The sequence below is a fragment of the Nicotiana sylvestris genome, chromosome 3 (assembly GCF_000393655.2).
Source record: "Nicotiana sylvestris chromosome 3, ASM39365v2, whole genome shotgun sequence".
NCBI classification, from domain to species: domain Eukaryota; kingdom Viridiplantae; phylum Streptophyta; class Magnoliopsida; order Solanales; family Solanaceae; genus Nicotiana; species Nicotiana sylvestris.
In genome coordinates this window covers 217256806-217277728 of record NC_091059.1, presented here as the reverse complement: position 1 = coordinate 217277728, position 20923 = coordinate 217256806, and the positions used below count along the sequence as shown (strand labels likewise).

Below are 20923 nucleotides of genomic sequence, written 5' to 3'. Positions count from 1 at the left end.
CGACAAATTCCAAAAAAAATTCAAGACTATTTTTTTTTCTCTTTTTATTTTCATAATGACCCAACATATTTCTCTCAGAACTGACAAAATGTGTACGTGGATGTGGTTCAAATTGTTAAATATGAACTCGTTTATAATTTACAGTATAATTTCTCTTAGACGTAGTTCGAGTTATAATTTCTTGATCAGCAAGTATTATTGAGAGTTAAATGCGTCTGAAATAGTAATGCAGTGAATGACATAACGAATATAAAAGGTCAAAGATAAAGGCCACATATGTTATGTTTGTCCAAATTTGACCCTCATTCTTTGGATGATCAAAAGCAGCAAAGAATTTAATAGCCAAAATGAAAAAGGCAGCAGCCTAGGAAGCTTATGTATAGAAAACAAGAAAATAGCAATTAGTGTGACACTGATAAGAGGCAAGATGAACTGCACTCAGCCCACAAAGGAAAGCAATCCTCAGTAATTAATACTAGTAATTAAGAAAGAATGATTAATTTGGTACATAATGTATCCATCAACGTCTTAATTTGCATTTGCATAATTGCATTTGCATGTCACCCAAGACTTGAGTAGGGACTGCAACCAATACTTTGTTTCTTGCTCTAATTTTAGAACACATTCTACTACATGCCAATTTTGTCTTTCTGCACATTTGCAATTTTGTATTTCAGTTTTGATTGATACCCCTGGTTCATGATTGGAGTAACTATGAAGAGATTCAAGAAAACCTCCAATGATCAGCTAGTTTCTTCCAATCGCGAATCCAGTGTTGTTTTAAAGATTTCAGAGTCGAAATGGGGTCTCAATCCTATGACTCTTTTGGCTTTTTTCGTCGTTTGTTTGATGGTTCTGACTCTTGTATTCTCAGTTGCCATAGTTTTTGGGAACTTACCTCCTGATTGCTTGTGGACTTTGGCTGAAGCTAGATTTTTTCATGTTAAACCTTCAGAAGGTATTTCATTTCTTCTTTATTTTCTCAACTTTGCCTTTTGATTCACTTATATTACTACTAGTAAACAAACTTAATCTATTCTTCTTCTTTTTTCAGCCACAGTTTCTGAAGATGATATTCCTCGGCCAGTGATAATGCCAAAAGATAAACTATTAGGTGGCCTTCTTCCTTCTGGATTTGATGAAACATCTTGCTTGAGTAGGTATGAATCACTCTTATATATCAAAGGTCTGCGCCATAAGCCTTCGTCTTATCTTATCTCGAGGTTAAGAAGATACGAAGCTCTACATAAGCAATGTGGACCGTATACAGAATTATATAACAGAACTGTCGACCTTATAAAATCTGGTGATCAATACAGTACTAGTTCTTCAGTTTGTAATTATGTGATTTGGGTATCCTTTAGTGGTTTAGGGAACAGAATACTAACCTTAACTTCTGCTTTTCTTTATGCTCTTCTCACAAACAGAGTCCTTCTTGTTGACCCCAGAGTTAATTTACCTGACTTATTCTGTGAACCTTTTCCTCAAGTTTCCTGGTTGCTTCCCTCAGATTTTCCCATACTTGATCAGTTCAGTACCTTTAATCAGAAATCTCCACTTTCTTATGGTTATATGGTGAGAAATAATAAGTCAAGAATACATCCCTTCATGTACCTTCATTTAAATCATGACTATGATGGTCAAGACAAATTATTTTTCTGTGACACTGACCAAACTTTTCTCAAGAAAATCCCTTGGTTATTTGTGAAGTCAAATAACTATTATGTCCCTGCTCTTTTCTTGATCCCATCTTTTGAGCAAGAGTTAAACAATCTTTTTCCAGAGAAAGGAACTGTGTTCCACTTTTTAGGTAGGTACCTTTTCCATCCCACAAATTCTGTGTGGGGACTTATTACTAGGTACTATCAAGCTTATTTGGCCAATGCAGATGAAAAAATAGGGATTCAAATTAGAGTCTTTGATTTAGGTGTAGGTAATTTTAAGTATGTATTGGATCAGATTTTAGCCTGTACAGCAAAGGAGAATCTACTGCCACGGGTTAACCCGAATGAGCCTATAGTCAATTCATCTGGCAAGACGAAGACTATAAGCATATTGATGACATCTCTAAGTCCAAGATATTTTGAGGAGATCAGGAACATGTATTGGGAAAATCCTACTGTAACAGGAGAGATTGTTAGTGTTTACCAGCCAAGTCATGAGGAGCATCAACAAACTGAGAAGCTGATGCACGATAGGAAGGCGTGGGCAGAGATGTATTTGCTGAGTTTAACTGACAAATTGGTTACAAGTGCATGGTCTACTTTTGGATATGTAGCTCAGGGTCTTGGAGGTTTGAAGCCCTGGATTTTGTACAAGTTTGAGAATGGGACAGTACATAATCCACCTTGTTTTCGCGATATGTCTTTGGAGCCATGTTATCATTCCCCTCCAAATTATGACTGCAAAAAGAAAACAGGAAGTTATAACACAGGTAATCTTGTTCCTCATGTGAGACATTGTAAGGATATGAGCTGGGGTTTAAAGCTATTTGATCAGAATGGTGAATAGTAACATGTTAGAATAAGGGAAACACAATTGTTGCAGGACTAGTAAATATAACTTTATTACAAGATTCTTTCATTGACACGATTCTTTTGATGACAGGCAATGATGCAACTTAGAGTGAAGAAGAGAAAAAATCATATTTTTCAGTGTTTAATGAAAGTTAAAACCATAAATTTCTGTTTATGTGTGGAGTTTTTTATTTTATTTAATGGTAAGTATTCGTACTTTTTGCTACATCATTGTATACTCAGCATTTCTCTGAGCAACTGGCAAAAACATGGATGAGTTCACCTTAGTGGAAAATAAGATTTTCAACGCACCACAAATATACATGAGCGTGTGTGCGCAACTCGCTAAACCATAATTCTATGGTTATAAACAGGATCTTCTCCCCCAGAACCAAAACTCGGTAAACAGACAAAATCGAAATGAAATGGATAGAGCTCGACATCACAGAAGCAGTCATCAACTGGAGCTATGAAAATCTACCTTACCAACGGATCGGAGAGATGATAGATTGCCAAAGCACTCCTGCTACTTGCGACGATCCTCTCTCTACCGATTTGTCCCCGATGCACAGCCTGGGCTCATAGAGGGATTAGGCTAAACGTCCTCCTTTCTTCTTGAATCCGAATGGATGGAAAAAGCGAGGCTCAATCACAAATAAAAGGGCAGCCCGATGCACTAAGTTCCTGCTATGAGCGGGGTCCGGGGAGGGACCGAATAGCGGGGTCCGGGGAGGGACCGAAACACAAGGGTCTCTTGTAGACAGCATATTCGCACGGCTCGAACCCTGGCGGCTCCCTTCAAATAAAGAATATCACTATTACCTTAAATTCTAAATTAAGCAAATGATATAGGAGGATCATCCATCAATGGAATTTGGATAATAAGGTTACTACTAGACTCTTCACTGCACGACAGACAATGGATTACACTTAATATTATCAAGATTTACGTCATTATAGTTTTGTAGACACTTTGATGTATTAATATTGAAACAATTACGTAACAAAACAATTTGTAAGAAAGAAAATGGAAGATTCTAAATATTTGAATGAACTTTACTCTATCAGAATCGTGATATATTTTTGCACTAATGTTTTTCTCTGTCGTGACATATGATCTTGGTCACTATTTTATCAATTCTCCGTTCCTTCATAAATTAAAACTAAACTACTGATATGTTTACACATCAGGAAATTTTATCGAGCTCAATTTACATGGTATCGATGCCTGCAAGGCAACCAGTTATGTAAAGGAGGTTGTTAGTCATCCGCCTGCTCGCAACAAATTTCAGCTTCTACCCTGTGCTAATAAAACAGCCTGCAGTTATTTGAACCCAACTAGCCAGTATCAGAATCTGAAAATTCCGCTTGGCAAGCATCTTTAGGTTCCACGTCAGTCATAGAAGGTGGAACAAGATCGTTTCTTGGGCGATTTCTTCGCTTTCGTGTGGTTGTGTCCTGCAAAGAGATATAACGTGGAAAGGATCGATGTTACGTAATTTCCAAAGAGGTCAATGAATATCGTTTACGGAATAAATTGAAATAGCCTAGGGCCTAGTGCTTGCATGGGCTAGCCCAGAGCAAGTTTTAGGTACATTGTATCACTACCCTTGCACTTGGCTGAGTGTGATCGGACTCTCTGGTCTGCTGGCTCAAATGTTCTGGCTCATTGGACCTCTCGCTTGAATGATCTGATTCGCTTGACTGAGCTACCTGACTTCTCCTCAGCCAAACACTACCAAATGAGATTAATGATGCCAGGAGCAGAAAGGGTCCAACCCTTGGATCACCACTGTAATCGTGAATTCTATTTAGGAAACTTTTGATTCTATGTTTAAATCCTCCATTAGGGCCAACGGTTCCTTGAGACCAAGATGACCAACTGGAATCTGCATCCTCCGGAACCAATTCAGGAGTCCTAGTTCTCTGTAACAAAATGGGTATAAAGATACAGAATTAGAAAAGGAATCTATAAAAGGGCTAAAGACAGCTTTCTGCAGTTATACATCCTTGCAATCAACATATGGATACTTAAATAACATGAGAAACCATTATCTCATAATGATATCGATATCTAATACAATATTAAAAGGAGATGGCTCCTACCACTTCTCCCTCGTTGATTAAGTACCTTCCAGACTAGTATCCATAATTCCATTCAAGTGAGCGATAGATCAATCTTACATAGAGATTTAGTTGCAAGGTGTAAAAGAAATTGTGCATGCACAAGTTCTGGTGTACCATCTTCAACCAACTGGCAATTGCTGTCATGAATAGAGCTTACAATCTTGAAGGAGGGGTCATCATTCATAAGATCCAATTTTAGAACCCCTAAACCACCTTTGAATCAATTAAAGCAAACACGTTTCAACAGAGAGATTTTTGAAATTAACTTACAAATGAAGGAAGATTCTTGGAGTCGCCATCTTTGATTATCTCAGAAATCCATTGTACAATCTGTCATTCCAATATACAATACGTTAGATATTCAGGTGTAATGATCATAAATATTCTCATAAAATAGCTGGCTTCGTACAAGAATGAAGGTCCAACAAATCTCAGGATAGACTATATTTTCCTATGTAGGTTATTCCCCATGTATGCTAATAATTCAGTCAAATACAGACAGGGCAAACGTGTAGAGAGCCAAGCGTTATTTGCTAATGTAGCATATTACTAGCATGTTCTACAAGCAGGAGGGTTTTGACTATAAATGAGGCAGTCTTAGTAGATGGAAATGAATGAATTGTGTTCGCATAGAACAGAGCTTCCAACAAGTTTATCTGGCTTCACAACACATATTTTCCCTGATGAGGGACCTTGTTTAACTATCTAAAAGTGGTATCATGCATCAAACATGTGATCCATATCATCAATGAGGGAAAGGAAACGACCCTTTAGCTCCAACCTCCAAAATTAACTCATCTCCTAAACGTGTCTACATAAACATGTACTTTTTGTTCAAAGAAAGAAAACCACTGGGAAAGGGAAATAGTTTAGGAGGGAAAAAATAGAGGTAAATGCTCAATTAGAAGCAATTATCAAAGGACTGCTAGTCACTGTGTGGACTGCAGAGAGCCATGGAATGGGATTTAGAAATTGCAACCAGGTGACAGAATTGGTTTTGCTTCCATCTCCTATCTTTCTCGTTCTACTTGTGTTTTTGCCATGGGTTGAACTGAATTCTTACAGTTTGGAGGGACGAACCACCAGCTTGTGCACAAGTGAAGGCTGTCATAGATTGTCCAATACAAAGGCTGTATTCAACAGAAAAATAAATTGCACCACAGAACAAGGAAGATGATGTTTTGCTGTCATGGAACATTTTATAGATAAACTAACGAGTTTATGCTCAATTACAGAAGAATGTGGCAGTAGATCCATCATGTGACTTGCTAAGGGAATTTAATGGAACCTGTCAGTCTACTAACCTCTTCAATTTTATTAGAACCATTGTATTTTGCCACAAGCTGAGATGCAGGATCAGCTTCAACATTGTACAACTCTGAGTATCTGCTGGTCGGCTGCTTTTCAACATCCTCTGTAACATTCCTCTCATAGCGTACAATAAACAATTGTGCTACGTCTGTTATATCCCTCCTCGGCCCACAGGTCTCATAACTATTTTCTGAATTAATGTAGAAGAAACAGTAACTCTGTACAAAAGGAGAAGCTATTAGCATTCAACGTGACAGAAAATCATAGTTTTGCTCAAAGAACAATCATCCAACCCGATGGACCTCATGGGTTCCACAAAGTAATAAAATAATCAGCCAAGTCTTACATGCTTAGATAATATAACTGAAGTCTATAATTAGAAGAATAATAGCAGAAAAGGGAAAGAAAGATAGTTATATGAATCACATTCAAGTTCAGGGAGCATCTCTCAAATACATTAAGGAACAAAAGGTTTTTCAAAGCATAAGGATTCTTCAAGCTTTACCAAGGTTTGGATCCCAAAACCAACTGGAAATTTAGAGCCTACCAGCTAATGAATCAACTAAGCCTTGATCTCAAATTAGTTGGGGCCGGGTTATATGAATCCTCCATATCCATTATGCTTTAATAGCTAAATAAAATGAAACCATCAAAGTAATCGTTAATGCACCTTCTCCAAAATTGTGCACAAAGGAAGAATTTGCAAATCTACAGAAATGCCACTAGAGCTGAAATTTTCAGGAAAAGGTGTAAGAATCTGAGATGGGAGGTTGAATCGGCCCAAACAAGTAAATAAAGATGCCTAGTTAAGCATCTAAGATGAGGTTGTAGGAGTTTGATCTTCACTCTAGACAATAAATTCTAAAAAAGCTCCTCTAGACAATAAATTCTAAAAAACCTCTACATGCATGCTTTTCTGCAGTTTGTCATGGACTCCGTCAGTCTGTCAAAAGATAACTCCTACAGGTCATGTTCACCACGAAATGGGTATGCTATTAATAGATTAATTTTATAAAATAAAAAAGAGGATGCTAATTATTGTGCAAAAAGCTATTGGTGCTTCAGAAAATGTAATCACAGCCCTATTTAACCGAATTAATGCCAAAATTCGAGGAGAGGTGCTCACTTTCTGTGCTTCCCCATCAAGCCAGGTAAATGTCAGTCGTTTCTGTTTTAGTGCAAGCAGAGCTGGTGCAGATGATGGATCTTGATCCACTGCAGTCAATTCTCCATCGTTTGAAAGAGTTTCTTGAACCCTGCGAACAGTCTTATGTGATAGGTAATTTACACCATCAGCTAAGGTAACAGACATTCATAGCATCTAACATTTTATGCATGTAGCTTAATGTGAAAAAAGATTTGAAGCCACATCAATCAATGTATGTCGTAATAATGAGAAGTCTTTCAGACCCGAGCGAAGTCTCTTCCTGCACTAGAGGGATAGGGCAATTTACCAAAAAAAAGCAGAAAATGCATCCCAACGAAGACATCTTTAGCATTTATATATGTAGGACATAACTAAAAAGAGAAGGCATATGTAATATGCAGATGCAGACAAGTGGATGTCATTGCTGATAGATTACTGTAGGTGCTGGTATATTATTTAAGTGTTATCAATTCTAATTAAATTTTCATCTCAAAGTTATTAAACAGCAATGTTAAGAAAGAGCTAACTGTTGGGGATGTACATCCTCTATGTATTATGAGTTGATCAGTAGCAAGTCAATTCAGATTTGGTATGATCCAGGATTCCAGGTAGTGCATATGCTGACTAGGACTTTGATGGTTTACGTCGGGCATGGGTCTTTCATTCAGGCCCTATTGGGGCACCCTACGGGCCAATTTGCAAATATATAAGTCCAGTGGCAAAACTGCTGAAATAGGGAGTGCCTCTCTCTCTCTCTCTCCCCCCCCTCTCCACACACAGAGAAAGTCCCCCCCCTATCACACGACATCTGCTGTTAAACTCCGTTCAGACTTTCTAAAACCAGATGGAAAGATAAATCAACTAAAAACTAAGGACGAATAAGCCAAATGACAGTCTTAAGCGTTAATTAAGAAAAAGGAACTAGGAAAAAGAGCTTACTTCACGCATTTCATTGAGCTCCTGGCTATACCTCCCAGCTAAAACAACACAATACCATACCCTGGTATCCTTTCCAGCACGTGAAAAGCCCCGCGCATTGCAACCCAGTTCCATCGAAGTTACACTCCTCAATTGTGGAAGCACTGAAGAAGTATGAAACAAAGACCAGCAAGATTTGTAAGACACAACTAACAGCGACGCAATTATTTAAAGTCTTTTGACATGTCTCAATATCGCATTCTACAGCACAAACCCGGCATCTTAATGTTTTGCTCCAGCTAAATCTGAACTCAAGACATATAAACACAAACACAACCATCCTTGAATTATGATCACAACACAAATTTTGGAACTCATCTTTCTGCATATTGTCACCTGAAAATATGCCAACCTGAAAATGCCCACTTATGCCTTCATAGTGCTGTGAATGCCTATGCCAGTTTGCATGTTGGTAAAATTTGAAGCAGCTACATTACCACAACTATGCATACAATATGTAAAGAATAACTCCAGGAACTACAATGGTCACATGAAAAACTACGCTTCAATTAACTAGTAAAAAGATATATTTCCTTGTTCACATCTGGGTACATTGCACTAACCATCCATCCAAAGCCATTACATGACACTCTAGCATACGCAAAGGCACAAAGCAGGATATAACAATGGTTTTAAGACTTAAGTTTCTATATTGTCTTCTATATTCACTCTACTACTGGCATCTCTAGCCAGAATGAATTTTTTTAATTAAGCATTAATCACCAAAAAGAATTTTTGGTAAAGTGACTTATCACTTGGAGGAAATATGCTTGAAATTAACGAGTGAAAAACACTTTGTAACACGATTGTTGAAGTGGTGATGAGAAGTTTGAAGCAGAATTCTCCTCTATTAATACTGGAAACACTAACCATAACGTTCAACAAGAATAAACAGGATAACACCAGAGGAAAATTTGCTAACTCAATTTAAAATGAGCGCCAACGCTCAAACACAATATTGCTGACACTAGCGTAACATGAAGAAAATAAACTTGGCTGACTTGAATATATTTGCTAAAATCTCAAATTGATTAGCCACACCACAAAAAATATCAGATAAAGCAGTTTATGAAAAAATATGTGTTCAATTCACTTATGCAGTACACTAATTTATGAAACTGACGAAATGGCCAAATATATTGGTAAAAGGGAGAAAAGATAAGTACCTTGATTTTTATTCCTCTCCATAATATCCACAAACAAGGAACTGTTGACATAGCCTACAATCATAAACATCTTTCAGCTTGCTATCTTAGACAAGTCACTTATCACAGCCACCAGAAGTTACTAGAGAACAACAAGAAATGAGGAGGAAAATGAACTTGCCGTGATGAACCACAGGTTTGACGCCTGTTTCTTTTAGAAATACAATGGCAGGGGCAGATTCGACCCCTAACCTGTATAGATAAGACACTAGGTCATCTTACAACATCATTAAGTGAAAATTATCAAGGGAGAGCATAGAATTATAAAAGAATAACTAAGTAAAAGTTCAGCATTTCACAACAAAAACCTCTATTTGCTTTACCATTGTTTTTTATATTTTTTTCCTTTTTCTGTTAGACATGGAAGAGGAATCAATCCTACAAGAAAAGACTATTGTCTGGAGAACATGAATTAGCTGGCTCAAACCACGTCGTGGAGGTTCCACGCTAGTGTACAATAGTTTTTCTAGAATGCTGCATATTGGCTGACTATCCAATGAACATAGTGCCTTCCTCTTCTATTAAGCTAAATACATCAATTATGAAGTACCTCAAGGTACTATTTAACCACCCCTGTCCATAGCAATCAATGCTCAAACTCTGTTGCTGCACTTTAGTAAGTAGGAATTCCATTATTTCATATAGATAGATAAAGTACAAAACTATAAACAACAAGATTTTCAGGTTTCAGATCATGTAGATAAACTTGGGTCTCCACAACAGAAGTCGTTATTTATAGCATTACTCCGTATTCAGCAAACAACCCCACTCACAAGCTGAAGTGTAATAAAAAGCCAACCAGATTGCTTACTGAAAATAAGATTCAGAACGGATTTGGAATATCATTTATGAAATTTTATAAGAGTTAATAAATGATAGGCTATATAGCGTAAGAATAAAGGATTCATGTCAACCCCCAAATAGTTTGAGATTGACTCCTTGAAGCCTAGTTGATTGATTGTTAGGAATAAAGAAGTAGATATGAACATCCTTAAAGATAGTAGAACCAAGTTACCTACTCTAATGTAAATCCAAAATGAGATGTATTCTGAAAGAATGTGGAAGATGTAAACAGAAGTATTGATCTGTGTATAGTTTACAATTACAGATAAAGAAAAACTGCTAAAGGTTGAAGACCTGAAGTCAACAAAAGGAAAATAAACTATACTTTAGTCTTTTTGTAAACACTTATCTAGAACCATTTTAAATTATTACCACATAAAGAAATATGAGGGAATTATCATATTTAGGTATTTCAACTTATATGAATAACATTTAAGAAACTTTTAAAAAGTTAAAAAATCAAACAAACTCAATAATATAAGAAAATTAAGAAACGAAGTACTCTCTTCATGTCATTCTTATGAAATGATTAAAATTGGGGTATTCAAGCAACTTTTATCTTAAAATAAAAGAGTTCAAATCCATAAAATAACCAATGGTTTATAGAAATTTTTGTAGTTCCTAAATATGTCTTTCTTACCCTTTTTTTCCAAAAAAACAATGTGTTGGTGTTCAAAATCGGCTGAAAATTAGAGTGTTGGAGGGAGTAACTTATAGCAAGCTTGAACTTCACCTTATTATATCCAAAAACAATTATACTCATACTTTTAGATATAAATTAGAAAAAAAAACCATGTTATTAACATGTGCTAACACTGTAACACATGTACCCGAAAAAGGCACGATTTAGAATGATTTGACAGTTGTTGATCCCTTCTAGTTAACTTCGAAGCTGTTAAAAATTCACTCAGTGAGGAAAAGCCAAAAGAAAATGGAAACCAACGATGCTATGAGAAACGATAAGGGAGGGAGAGGGAAGAGATTTGAGGAGAAAAAAGAAGCAGAAATCAAGAACTTATTCACAAACTCCTCTCCCTCCAAAAGAAATAGAAAGACAAATTAACATGAGGGGAAAGGAAAAATGCATAAATTAGCGGGAAAATGAAACAGCAAAGCTAGTGTACATTACATATTCCACCACAATGAAGATTCTCCTTCCTGCCATAGCACAAACGCGAATGTAGCATAGGCTGAGTAATTCTTAGCAGCTTGACGAATAAATGGAGTTGCCCGTTCGCCGGTTTGAGAGAAGAAAATGACCTTGACCTTATCATTAAGAAATATATGAATCCTGTCAAATTCTACACCAGCGGCGTAAAAACAGTACACATGGCAGAACCAGGGTACTAAACATGTAAGTGTAAATGGAAATATATCCTCACATTCTCAAGCAGGGTGTATTCTTGCATAGAATACAACTAGTCAAGCTATACTTCAACAACAACAACAGACCCAGTGAAGTCCCACATGTGGGGTCTGGGGAGGGTAATATGTACGCAGACCTTACCCCTACCCGGGAGGGTAGAGAGGCTGTTTCCGATAGACACTCGGCTCAAGAAAGAGTCAAGCTATACTTCATCAAACAAAAAAAAAAAAAAGAACTAGTTAAGCTATATGGAATGCAACGTGTATGTGCAGCCAGTCCAACCAAAATACTAAAACCTGTGACATACTTTGAACAAATTAAGAACATGACAACTTAGTCAATGCCAGCTACAGCAATTATCTAAACCATGGAGTATCAGTTAAAAAGAAGCTGCACAGCATAATATTCCCTCACTTTCTAGGAAACAATGGTAAAGGCGTAAAACATATTCTTCCTTTCAGGGGCTGGGATGTTATTTAACTTTAATTTTAAACACTAAGAGGACACTTCGAAAAGTGCTGCTTGGGATCTACAGTGATCACTTTCTAAAAGAAGATACGGCATATTGAAGGTGATCGTGTTATGGTAATACTTCAAAAAACTTATTGGTCGCCTTTTAAGGAGGATGTTTGAGCATCATCCATTATTTTACTCAAACAAAAAAAAACAATAGCATCTTATAACTAGAAGAAAAAGGTAATGATGGGATGCTCTTCATTCTTCAAGATGGTTTTACACAGATAGAGGAGTACGTGATTATGACCTTTGATAACTGCATTGTAATTGACCAGTTAAATATGATCGGTATACATGCAGTAGAATTGGTAAAAGCAAGGGAAACCTTAACAGATACTTTAGCGTGCATGTTAATCAAGCTAGTCAATCATAAGTTGCAGCAACTGGCCATCTTTCATCACTTAGTTTTCTTTCTTTTTTACAACTGAAGTAGTTGGGAAGGCTGTCAGAAGTTGTACCTTGTGGGGTTTGCTTTTCATCAGAAAATCCTGGGCCTGGAATGAAAAAGAAGCTGTGAATCAGAATATTTAAAGCTTGCAAAACTTGTCCATCATCAAGAAGTTAAGCACAAAGTTTGCATGCATACTGATCCATCAAGAAGTTACCACACACAAGTGATGTGGATGTGGAAAAACTCGTGATATACAACTAGAGAAACACATATGAATAATAGCCTGTTAGGCCAAGCTTTTGGGAGACAAGAAATGGTTTATTTTAAAATTAAAAAAAAAAGTAGTAACTTTTAGACGAATTAAGGAGTTTTGAAGTATTAAGGACTTGAGTATTATTTTGAAGAATTAAGGAGTTTGGCCAAACTTTAAAGACATGTATTCTAGATAGTAGCATAAACTAATTTTCCTGCTGCAGACTGGAAATAAAATTTTGTAACTTCTCCTTGAAAGCACAAGAAGAATAGAAAATTAATTTTACAGGACAAAAATACCCTTACTAAAAATTAACATTTGCCAAACTATCCCTATTTATTTTACCTATATGTATCTCAGTTATAAAATAACATATATATAAGATGTATACCTTTACGTCAAATGAATATTAAATGACTAAAAATATTTCAATTATGACTTTGAGATAACTATATTTATATTGATTTGTAATTTTTTATTTATTTTTTACATTTAATTAAATAAAATTGAGAATTTAACTAAAGTGTCTTCATAATAAATATTTAGAATCGGTTATTGGTTTAAATAATACTGATTGAAAAAAAGTGAATGTTTTCTGTCGCTTTTTCGTAATATGACGCTCAAAACCACTTGATTGAAAGATCGGTCAAATACAAATTGTTTCTCTAACACTGACAAAAACAGTTCTCAAATCATTTGACAAACCCAAACTGCTACTCTCTAAGATGTGCTTTTCTGATAAATCTACTTTGACAAATTCTTCTCAAAATAAGCAAACTTTGGAAGTTTGAGCAAACGAACCTAATCCTAAAAAAAAGGCTCGCTAAAGTCTTTGTTCCTAAAATCCAACGAAACTGCCATTTTCAGTTTTCTCACACATATTAACCCACCCATCAGCCAAATTGTGCAATGACAGCAGATAAACAAAAGATGAAAGCTAAATCTCATATGTTACCATTGACTCCTTCGAGTAGTACCGAATACGTGGCAAACTTAGAATGGTCGTCGCAACCCAATCAGTAACTGAATCAATGGAAAGTTCTCCTTCATATCTAATCAGATTATGAAGTATTATTAGCAAAATACAACTAGCAGGAAATTGTGTTCAAGGCAAAGTAAGTCCACACTCTAGTTTTGAGCTCCAACCAAGAAAACATGTCTGGATGACAAGAAAATAACATAAGAAATGGTCAGAAAAGGAAACTCACCTAGACATGCACCTTAAATCTCTACAACCTGGGGGGAAAGCCACAAATACTGGAACACCTGTAAGTGAACCAATAAGTCGAGTTAAAAAGAGTTGAAGAGATGGGGGAATTCATGCATCAGTGTCAGTCAATCCATTAAAGCATAATGAACTGCAATTCAAATTGATTTTGGTGGACGAGGTTATCCCTATCAAAATTGTAAGGTAAGGAAAAGCAGAGGTAAGTCCTAGATAAACATGTATAAAGTCAGAATTTGTCTTTTTCCTCAATCTCGGTTCCTCCATCTTAGCGACCGAAATTCTGGGCGCTAATGTATAATTTACACAATATAGCACCTAGGGAAGAGTTAATCATGATAAGACCACTCCACCGATTATTCAGTTTCATATCTCCAGATCTTCTTACTACTGCAAAGGCATTTTGCATTGCCATCTCATATGTACTCTTTTTCTAAATTCGATGAGCTATAGTACTTCAAGTCCATCGCATCTTGCCTCTAATGAAATTATAGCAGACATGATTCAGAACTTAACAGCAGCCATTATTGGTCAAGGGCTGCAGTTAAATCGCTGAATACCACATAAAGCTATCTAATTCTTCTTTTTTCTTTTTCTTTTTCTTTTTTCCTTTTTTTGCAAAAGACAGCAAAAAATCCTCAAGTGTCAGTGCCACACGGTTTGAAACTCGGAGGATAATGGGCCCGCTCCTCTACCTTTCTCCACGTAAATACCAGGCTTATGTCAGTCCAAACGTAGTAGTTATCTAATTCAGTCCCTAAAATATAAATTTATTTCCCTATTACGTTACCAATTGAACCACACTTCTGTAGATGATTTCACTGGAAGAACAAAATATCAGCCATAAATATGAACTTCATGAAATGCGTTCAAGCTTGTAATTCAGCAGAATATGATCTAACAGCTGCACTATTCTATCGAAGCATTTTTAGGAATGACAAAGTAAAATTTACATTTGTTTATTAAAATACTTTCCATGTCTAAAAAATGGTAGTCCACCAGGTCCTTTCTCAGCTAGATATGTGGCAAGTTGAACATCAGCAAGATCAATAACTCCAGTATCTGCGACCCCATCCAGCAAAGTAACTGAAGACACAAGGTAGAAGAAATATATGGGACAAACACACCAAATAACATTAGCAGGGTACAAAATCAATACACCAAATAACATTAGCAAATTATAGATGGGAAATAAATGTCTGCAAAAATATTCAAACTCTTACCAATTCTCTTCCATTTGTTTGAAAATTGAGCACATCGCACACTCCCAGGAGAAAAAATCTAGAGAAGAATTTTGGTCAACACCCATCATAGGAGTAAACAAATGAAAAAATAAAAAATAAATAATGAAAGAGCATACAGCTCTGAGAAACTATACATATTGAGGTAATACAGGTTCGACATGCCAAAAAGAGCTTCATGGCATGTTATTGAACGATAGTATCTGACTATGCACTTAACCCTTCATAACAGCCGGATATATAAATGAGGGAGTACATTTTTGGTTGATAAAATAGTATGCCTATGTAAATCAGTGTAACTCTATATACACAGAGGATGAATAATGAAGACACAAACTTGTAGATGCATAAGAATTCAAAAGAGTAAGAAATATTCCAGTTCAGCACATATATTAAACCTGAATTAACAATGCCTTGTCAGTTTCAAGCTTGGATTGAAAATTCTCAGAGTTGATAACATCAAAAGCATGGTCTTCAGGATCTAAGGTACAAAGATAGAGAAATCTGCATCAGACAAACATAGATAGTGACTCTAGAAAAAACAAAACAAAACAAAACTAAAATCACTGGTAGTATCACATTATCTCTGGTTTATCTTTCTGTGGGGTTGTGGGGTGGCAGCGAGGCAAGTACGTGCCTAGCAAAAGTCTATCTAAAGAGGTGTTACAAACCAAAAGAAATTGTCTCCAGCAGAGGAAAGCTGATTGCTGAAATACTTCTCCTGACATACTGCTCTTTAGCCTTTTCAATAACATGCTGAATAGCCAAAGAAAACATATATTAAAACATAAGACGGAACAGATTAATAGCAAACATGAAATGAATCTACAGATTCCCATTTTTTGGTACTAAATTATCTCTGCAAGCTAGAATAGAAAACTTACGAACTGCTCATCAATACCGAATAAGTCATAATCTCTCTTCCAAATTTGATTTGTCAGCAATTCAAAAGCATAACGAGCCTGTGAAATAATTATGCAGCAATCATGCCATAGGAAAAATTCATGGTATAGAGGAAAAATGGTAATGATAAGTGGTGCAGGAAAGCCAGGCAAAAGGTGAGTAAAATCAACCACTTCACAGCTGTCTAAAATAGAAACATCAAGACCTCTAATCACAGGAAAGGCAGCAACTATGAACATACCATGGCAGGAAAAATGCTACACATGTCTTGGATATCCAAACGCATGCAATACCATGGTTAAGGGCATTGAATGCGTACAAGTTAGCAATAACAGAAACAAACATAATGATAAAGAAGCTGTTGGATAAAGCATCTGGACGGTTGGTATGAGAAAATCTTATATGTAAAAAGAAATTAATATTTATTAAAAAAAAAACATGTTAGGATCAAAAGGAAAATGTGAAACGACTAGGGAGAGGACGTCAGCATGAAGATACAGTAATGGAGCATATTAAATTATCAAGTGATGAGACGACTAACCTTGATAAAATCGATGGTAGAAGGAACTTCAACACCTAAATTCCTGTAAACAATAACATTTTATTTCCAGCAAATAAAATCCAACAAACAAATCCAAATCAATTTTTCTTGCTGTTCAATACTAGATTTGACAGCAATGATGTGCAATAGCTGAAAAGTGAAAGTGCAAGAAACTCGAAGCACATTCATTACATATCTCACGGAAAGCATATATATAATATGTTCACGAGTCATATCTACTTCACCTCATCCCAGCAAAAGGAATATTAAGACACTATCACGTTGGTGGACCTTATCAGTTCGTTGGGAAAAAAGTGGAAATAAATTTTCCAAAAATAAACGTCAAGTTACTATTTTTTTTTTATAAGTACGAATGAAGTAGGATTCTCAAGTTACAATTTTTAAACGAAGCATCGATTAGGAAATATAAGACAGCCTAGTTTAAGGGATATATTTAAAAGCATAACAGAGTCTCTCTTCTTTCTCTTTCCATTTGTTCACTTTTTAAGAAGTGGCATAGTGGAGCTCTGTTTTCTCGATTAACTGACTTTCTCACTGAGCAGAACACACCCAGGGCACATAAGGACATCTGGCAGGAGTTAATTTTTTGAAGATTATGGTGACCCATTAGCACAAAATACTAAAGTTGCTGATTGTGTAAAATGCAATAATACGGAGTAAAAGCAAAATTAGCACAAGATGCAAGGATTACGAGTATTGGTCATGTTACATCCATAAGATTCTAGTAAAAGCGAATATCGTGACATGTTTCAGAGAGAAGTACTCCTCTTTCATAGAAAGAAGTGCTTTCAAAAAACTGATAAAGGGGCCCATTTCAGTAAGCTCAATGAGTGGAGGGAACAACCACTAGCAATGAAAATGATAATGTGGCAAAGGACAAGAACAACCTTGTACTTGGTATTAAGACTACCATTTCCACTAGAACAAGTTTAAGTATAGCACAGAGGCAATCCAAACAAGTAAGAGCTATTTTAACAACAAGGCAATTGACGAATTTCATGGAATTCTTAGGAGAGTGACAAGGCATCTAGACCGAGACAAGATTTGAGCATCTATAAGTTTCACAACAGCAAAATCAGTAAACCTACGTGATGAATATTGTACAAAGTATGAGATTAATTCCACACACAGACACACACACCCTTAAGGTGTGGGTTTTGGGTACAGTAACGCCCCTGAAGGTTCTAATGAGACATAAACACCCCTTAATGAGGTGACTAATCACTCAAATTACCAGGAAAGTTTTGTGTTCTACTCTCAGGGTACCTATGTCCTGTTCAAACCTTTAGGGGTTTTAGGGTCTAAAACTCCATCCTTTATAGTGTTTGTGGAATTAACAAAAAAAAAAAGTAATTTCCCACAAAGGATAGATGAAGCAGTGTTGGAATAACAAGTACATCTAATATATTTCTTTTTTTCTGTGGCGGTGGAGTTCGGGCCCGCGACTAACAGCTTGTTTGGATGGTTGTTACCCACTGTATCGTATTGTATTGTTATCCCAAAACAATGTTTGTTTTGATTATTTATTTAAAATTGATTGTATCGTATTGTTAAATTCATTGTTCCGGAACAACCAAAAGCCCCATTTTATGAAACAACCGATTTGGTGTGGTGGGATCGTTCCCTATTTTCTATTCTAATTATGCCCTTACTTATTACTCCATAATTCTATTTTATTATTTAAATTTTGGATAAAGGGCCAATTATATCCCTCTACTATGAGAAAATATTTAAATATACCCTGCGTTATACTTTTGGTCCAAATATACCCTTGCCGTAATATTATTGGTTCAAATATACCCCTCTTCCGTTAAGTTTATCCAAAGTAGAAATCCAATCTTACGTGGCACTGACATTTGATGAGTGGCATGCCACCTCAGCGCCCTTAATTCATATATAAAAGATTAAAATTTGGAATACAATATTTTTCATTGGTAACAGTAATGGTGGCAATAGTGGTGGACGGGAAGAAAATTTTAGTGGTGGAAAAAAAACAGAAGGGAGGGGTAAAATGGGTTTAGGGGCGCTGAGGTGGCAAGCCATGTGGTATCCACCTCATCAAATGCCAGTGCCACATAGGACTGGATGTCCACTTTGGACAAACTTAACGGAAGGGGGGTATATTTGAACCAATAGTATAACGATGGGGCTATATTTGGACTCAAAGTATAACGAGGGGTACATGTAAATCTTTTCTGATAGTAAAGGGGTATATTTGGCCCTTTTCCGTTAAATTTTTTATTTTAACTCTACATCTCTAACCTATTGACCTACTTTGTCTTCTTCCATTCTTTCTAGAGTTGGTTTGCCCCGTTCTTTTTATTATCCAAGCCTCCATTCGATTCTTTGTCTCTTTTCATCGTTTTAATTCTTTTGGTGTTGCTAATATTAGTTAACCTTTTTTCCTCATATTTTTGCTCTTGTTTCCAAACTACGTAATTAATGATAAATTAGTAGAAAGAGGTTTTCTTAAATTATTTTTATGCGTAATTCTTGATAAATTTTATTCAAAAAAATTGCGGGTTACGATACAGTCAAACCAAACAACAAAATGTTATTTAACAAGAGCAAACGATACAATCTATTCAAACGTTGTATCCATAAAACGATACAATACAATACAATATAGTACAATACAATACATTATAAAACAATGATCCAAACATAGTGTAAGTCAAAGTGACCAATATATAGCAAAAGGTAATCAAGAACTATGTAAATATGTAACAATGGAATGCCTGTGAAAAGGACGTACCACTTTGAAGAGAGTTTCTCGTATGCCTGATTAACTTCCTCAATTGAACTTTGCGCTTTGATACCCAATGCTACAAGAATCATGCCATAATTTATTTATTTTTTAAAAAAAAGAACGGCATACAGTCGGAATAAGAATTAAAAGAAAGAATTAGTTAGAGTGTGGACTCACCATCATAATGCGAACGAGGGAAGGCACGAGGAATTACGACTAACTGATAGAAGAGTGAAGCACAAAAAAGTATAAAAGGGATAGAGTACGCCTTAAGCATCGACAGTATTGAAGAAGTGCCCGCTGGTTTTGCAGGAACCCTAGAAGAAGAGGACGTCGCCATTATCAAACTCTGCTTTTCGACAACCGGAGGAATTGTTTGGGACTTGGGAATGTGATTAAGAGCAGTGGCTGCCTACCGGTACACTGATGTCTCGGATCAGGACACGATTTGATTCGTAATTTTATATTGTCGGGCCAAGTATTTTCCATATCATATTCGGAGTTGGAGTTCGGGTTTTTTTATACTAAACATCCTTATAATACTACTCAATTACATGTACATTCTTTACATTTTAACATCAAATACTTAGACCCCTTATATTATAGAAATCGTACACAAAGATTAGCCTTCTTGAAGGTAGGGGTAAGGTCTGGGTGCAAACTACCCTCCCCAGACCTCACTTGTGCGATTAGGGGTGTCAATGGTTCGGTTTGGCCGGTTATTTTATAAAATTAGTGTCATACCAATTTTTCAGTTATTCTATTATGTATAACCAAAATTATACTTTTCGAAACCGTCCCAATCATGTCGGTTTCTCTTCGGTATCGGTACAGTTCGGTTAATTTTTGGTATTTTTTTAAATATTATGTAGAATTCACCAGTAGAAGTAGAATGCAATAACATATGTTCTTTTATATGCCGTAACAAAATTCTTTAAACATTTTTACTGTTTAAAGGGTGATGAATTAAAAAATGAAAAATGGCTAGAGTATAGTGTCACACCTCCTTTTTACGTACCCGTGAGGGTACGAGGGAGTTTTTTCAATTAAAGGACAATCGAAACGGGATTTATTTATTTATTTCAGAGTCGCCACTTGGGAGATTTAGGGTGTCCCAAGTCACCAATTTTAATCCCGAAGCGAGGAAAATAATGACTCCATATTACAGTCTGCGTACCAGAAATCCGGATAAGGAATTCTGTTAACCCGGGAGAAGGTGTTAGGCATTCCCGAGTTCCGTGGTTCTAGCACGGTCGCTCAATTGTTATATTCGGCTTGATTATCTGATTTTATACAAGTGTGAACTTATGTGCAAAATTTAACTTTTAAACCGCTTTTGTCATTTACTGTTATTTTATCAAGAATTGCAACGTCGTGAAAACATATCTCGAACCACGTTACATCAATGCACCCATGGTTGTTGACATATTTCGACTCGGTTGAGATTTGGATTTGGGTCACATAAATGTGCACCCGAATTAAGGAGAATAAATTATTAAGACGTGCCTAAAGCAACTAGCGTATTGTTGTTTTGGGTAAGGCCGAAAAATTCGCTAAATGGCATGTCCCGAATTCTGAGTGTTTTAATGT

At 36.1% G+C, this 20923-nt stretch overlaps 2 protein-coding genes and 1 long non-coding RNA gene across 5 annotated transcripts; 1 reads left to right on the top strand and 2 right to left on the bottom strand.

Moving 5' to 3' along the window:
- The first annotated feature begins 835 nt into the window (after nt 1–835).
- LOC104244653 (galactoside 2-alpha-L-fucosyltransferase-like) lies at nt 836–2691 on the top strand. Its single transcript, XM_009800123.2, has 2 exons — nt 836–958; nt 1055–2691. The coding sequence occupies exons 1-2, from the start codon at nt 850–852 to the stop codon at nt 2509–2511; spliced, it is 1566 nt and encodes a 521-aa protein (XP_009798425.2). The 5' UTR covers nt 836–849; the 3' UTR covers nt 2512–2691.
- On the bottom strand, nt 1263–3284 carry LOC138886971 (uncharacterized). 2 transcript variants are annotated; one of them, XR_011405951.1, is made up of 3 exons: nt 2998–3284; nt 2149–2402; nt 1263–1538 (listed from the first exon to the last, which is right to left on the bottom strand). It is a non-coding gene; the product is annotated as an uncharacterized lncRNA (long non-coding RNA). The 2 variants fall into 2 exon arrangements; XR_011405952.1 differs by having other exon boundaries at nt 3003–3284.
- A 262-nt stretch (nt 3285–3546) lies between these two features.
- LOC104244654 (uncharacterized) lies at nt 3547–19799 on the bottom strand. 2 transcript variants are annotated; one of them, XM_070171489.1, is made up of 20 exons: nt 19511–19796; nt 19340–19409; nt 16564–16606; nt 16004–16081; nt 15791–15875; nt 15518–15600; nt 15102–15159; nt 14855–14964; nt 13862–13920; nt 13609–13705; nt 12468–12503; nt 11257–11393; nt 9406–9476; nt 9246–9299; nt 8041–8183; nt 7081–7221; nt 5948–6172; nt 4914–4973; nt 4125–4442; nt 3547–3974 (listed from the first exon to the last, which is right to left on the bottom strand). In XM_070171489.1, exons 1-20 carry the CDS (start codon nt 19671–19673, stop codon nt 3855–3857), a joined length of 2151 nt encoding a protein of 716 aa, XP_070027590.1. In that variant the 5' UTR covers nt 19674–19796; the 3' UTR covers nt 3547–3854. The 2 variants fall into 2 exon arrangements, 1 of the variants encoding a protein (XP_070027590.1); XR_011406355.1 differs by lacking the exon at nt 3547–3974 and adding an exon at nt 4623–4780 and having other exon boundaries at nt 4337–4442; nt 19511–19799.
- Between the last annotated feature and the right edge of the window lie 1124 nt (nt 19800–20923).

Bases quoted from the DNA above. Each gene is read 5' to 3' on its own strand.
- LOC104244653 (XM_009800123.2), top strand. From the start codon at position 850: ATGGTTCTGACTCTTGTATTCTCAGTTGCCATAGTTTTTGGGAACTTA. The intron at 959-1,054 runs GTATTTCATTTC...TTCTTTTTTCAG, and splicing joins TCATGTTAAACCTTCAGAAG to CCACAGTTTCTGAAGATGAT.
- LOC104244654 (XM_070171489.1), bottom strand. From the start codon at position 19,673: ATGGCGACGTCCTCTTCTTCTAGGGTTCCTGCAAAACCAGCGGGCACT. The intron at 15,601-15,790 runs GTTTGTAACACC...TTTGTACCTTAG, and splicing joins GCTGGAGACAATTTCTTTTG to ATCCTGAAGACCATGCTTTT. The intron at 12,504-13,608 runs GTAACATATGAG...TTTTCATTCCAG, and splicing joins ACTACTCGAAGGAGTCAATG to GCCCAGGATTTTCTGATGAA.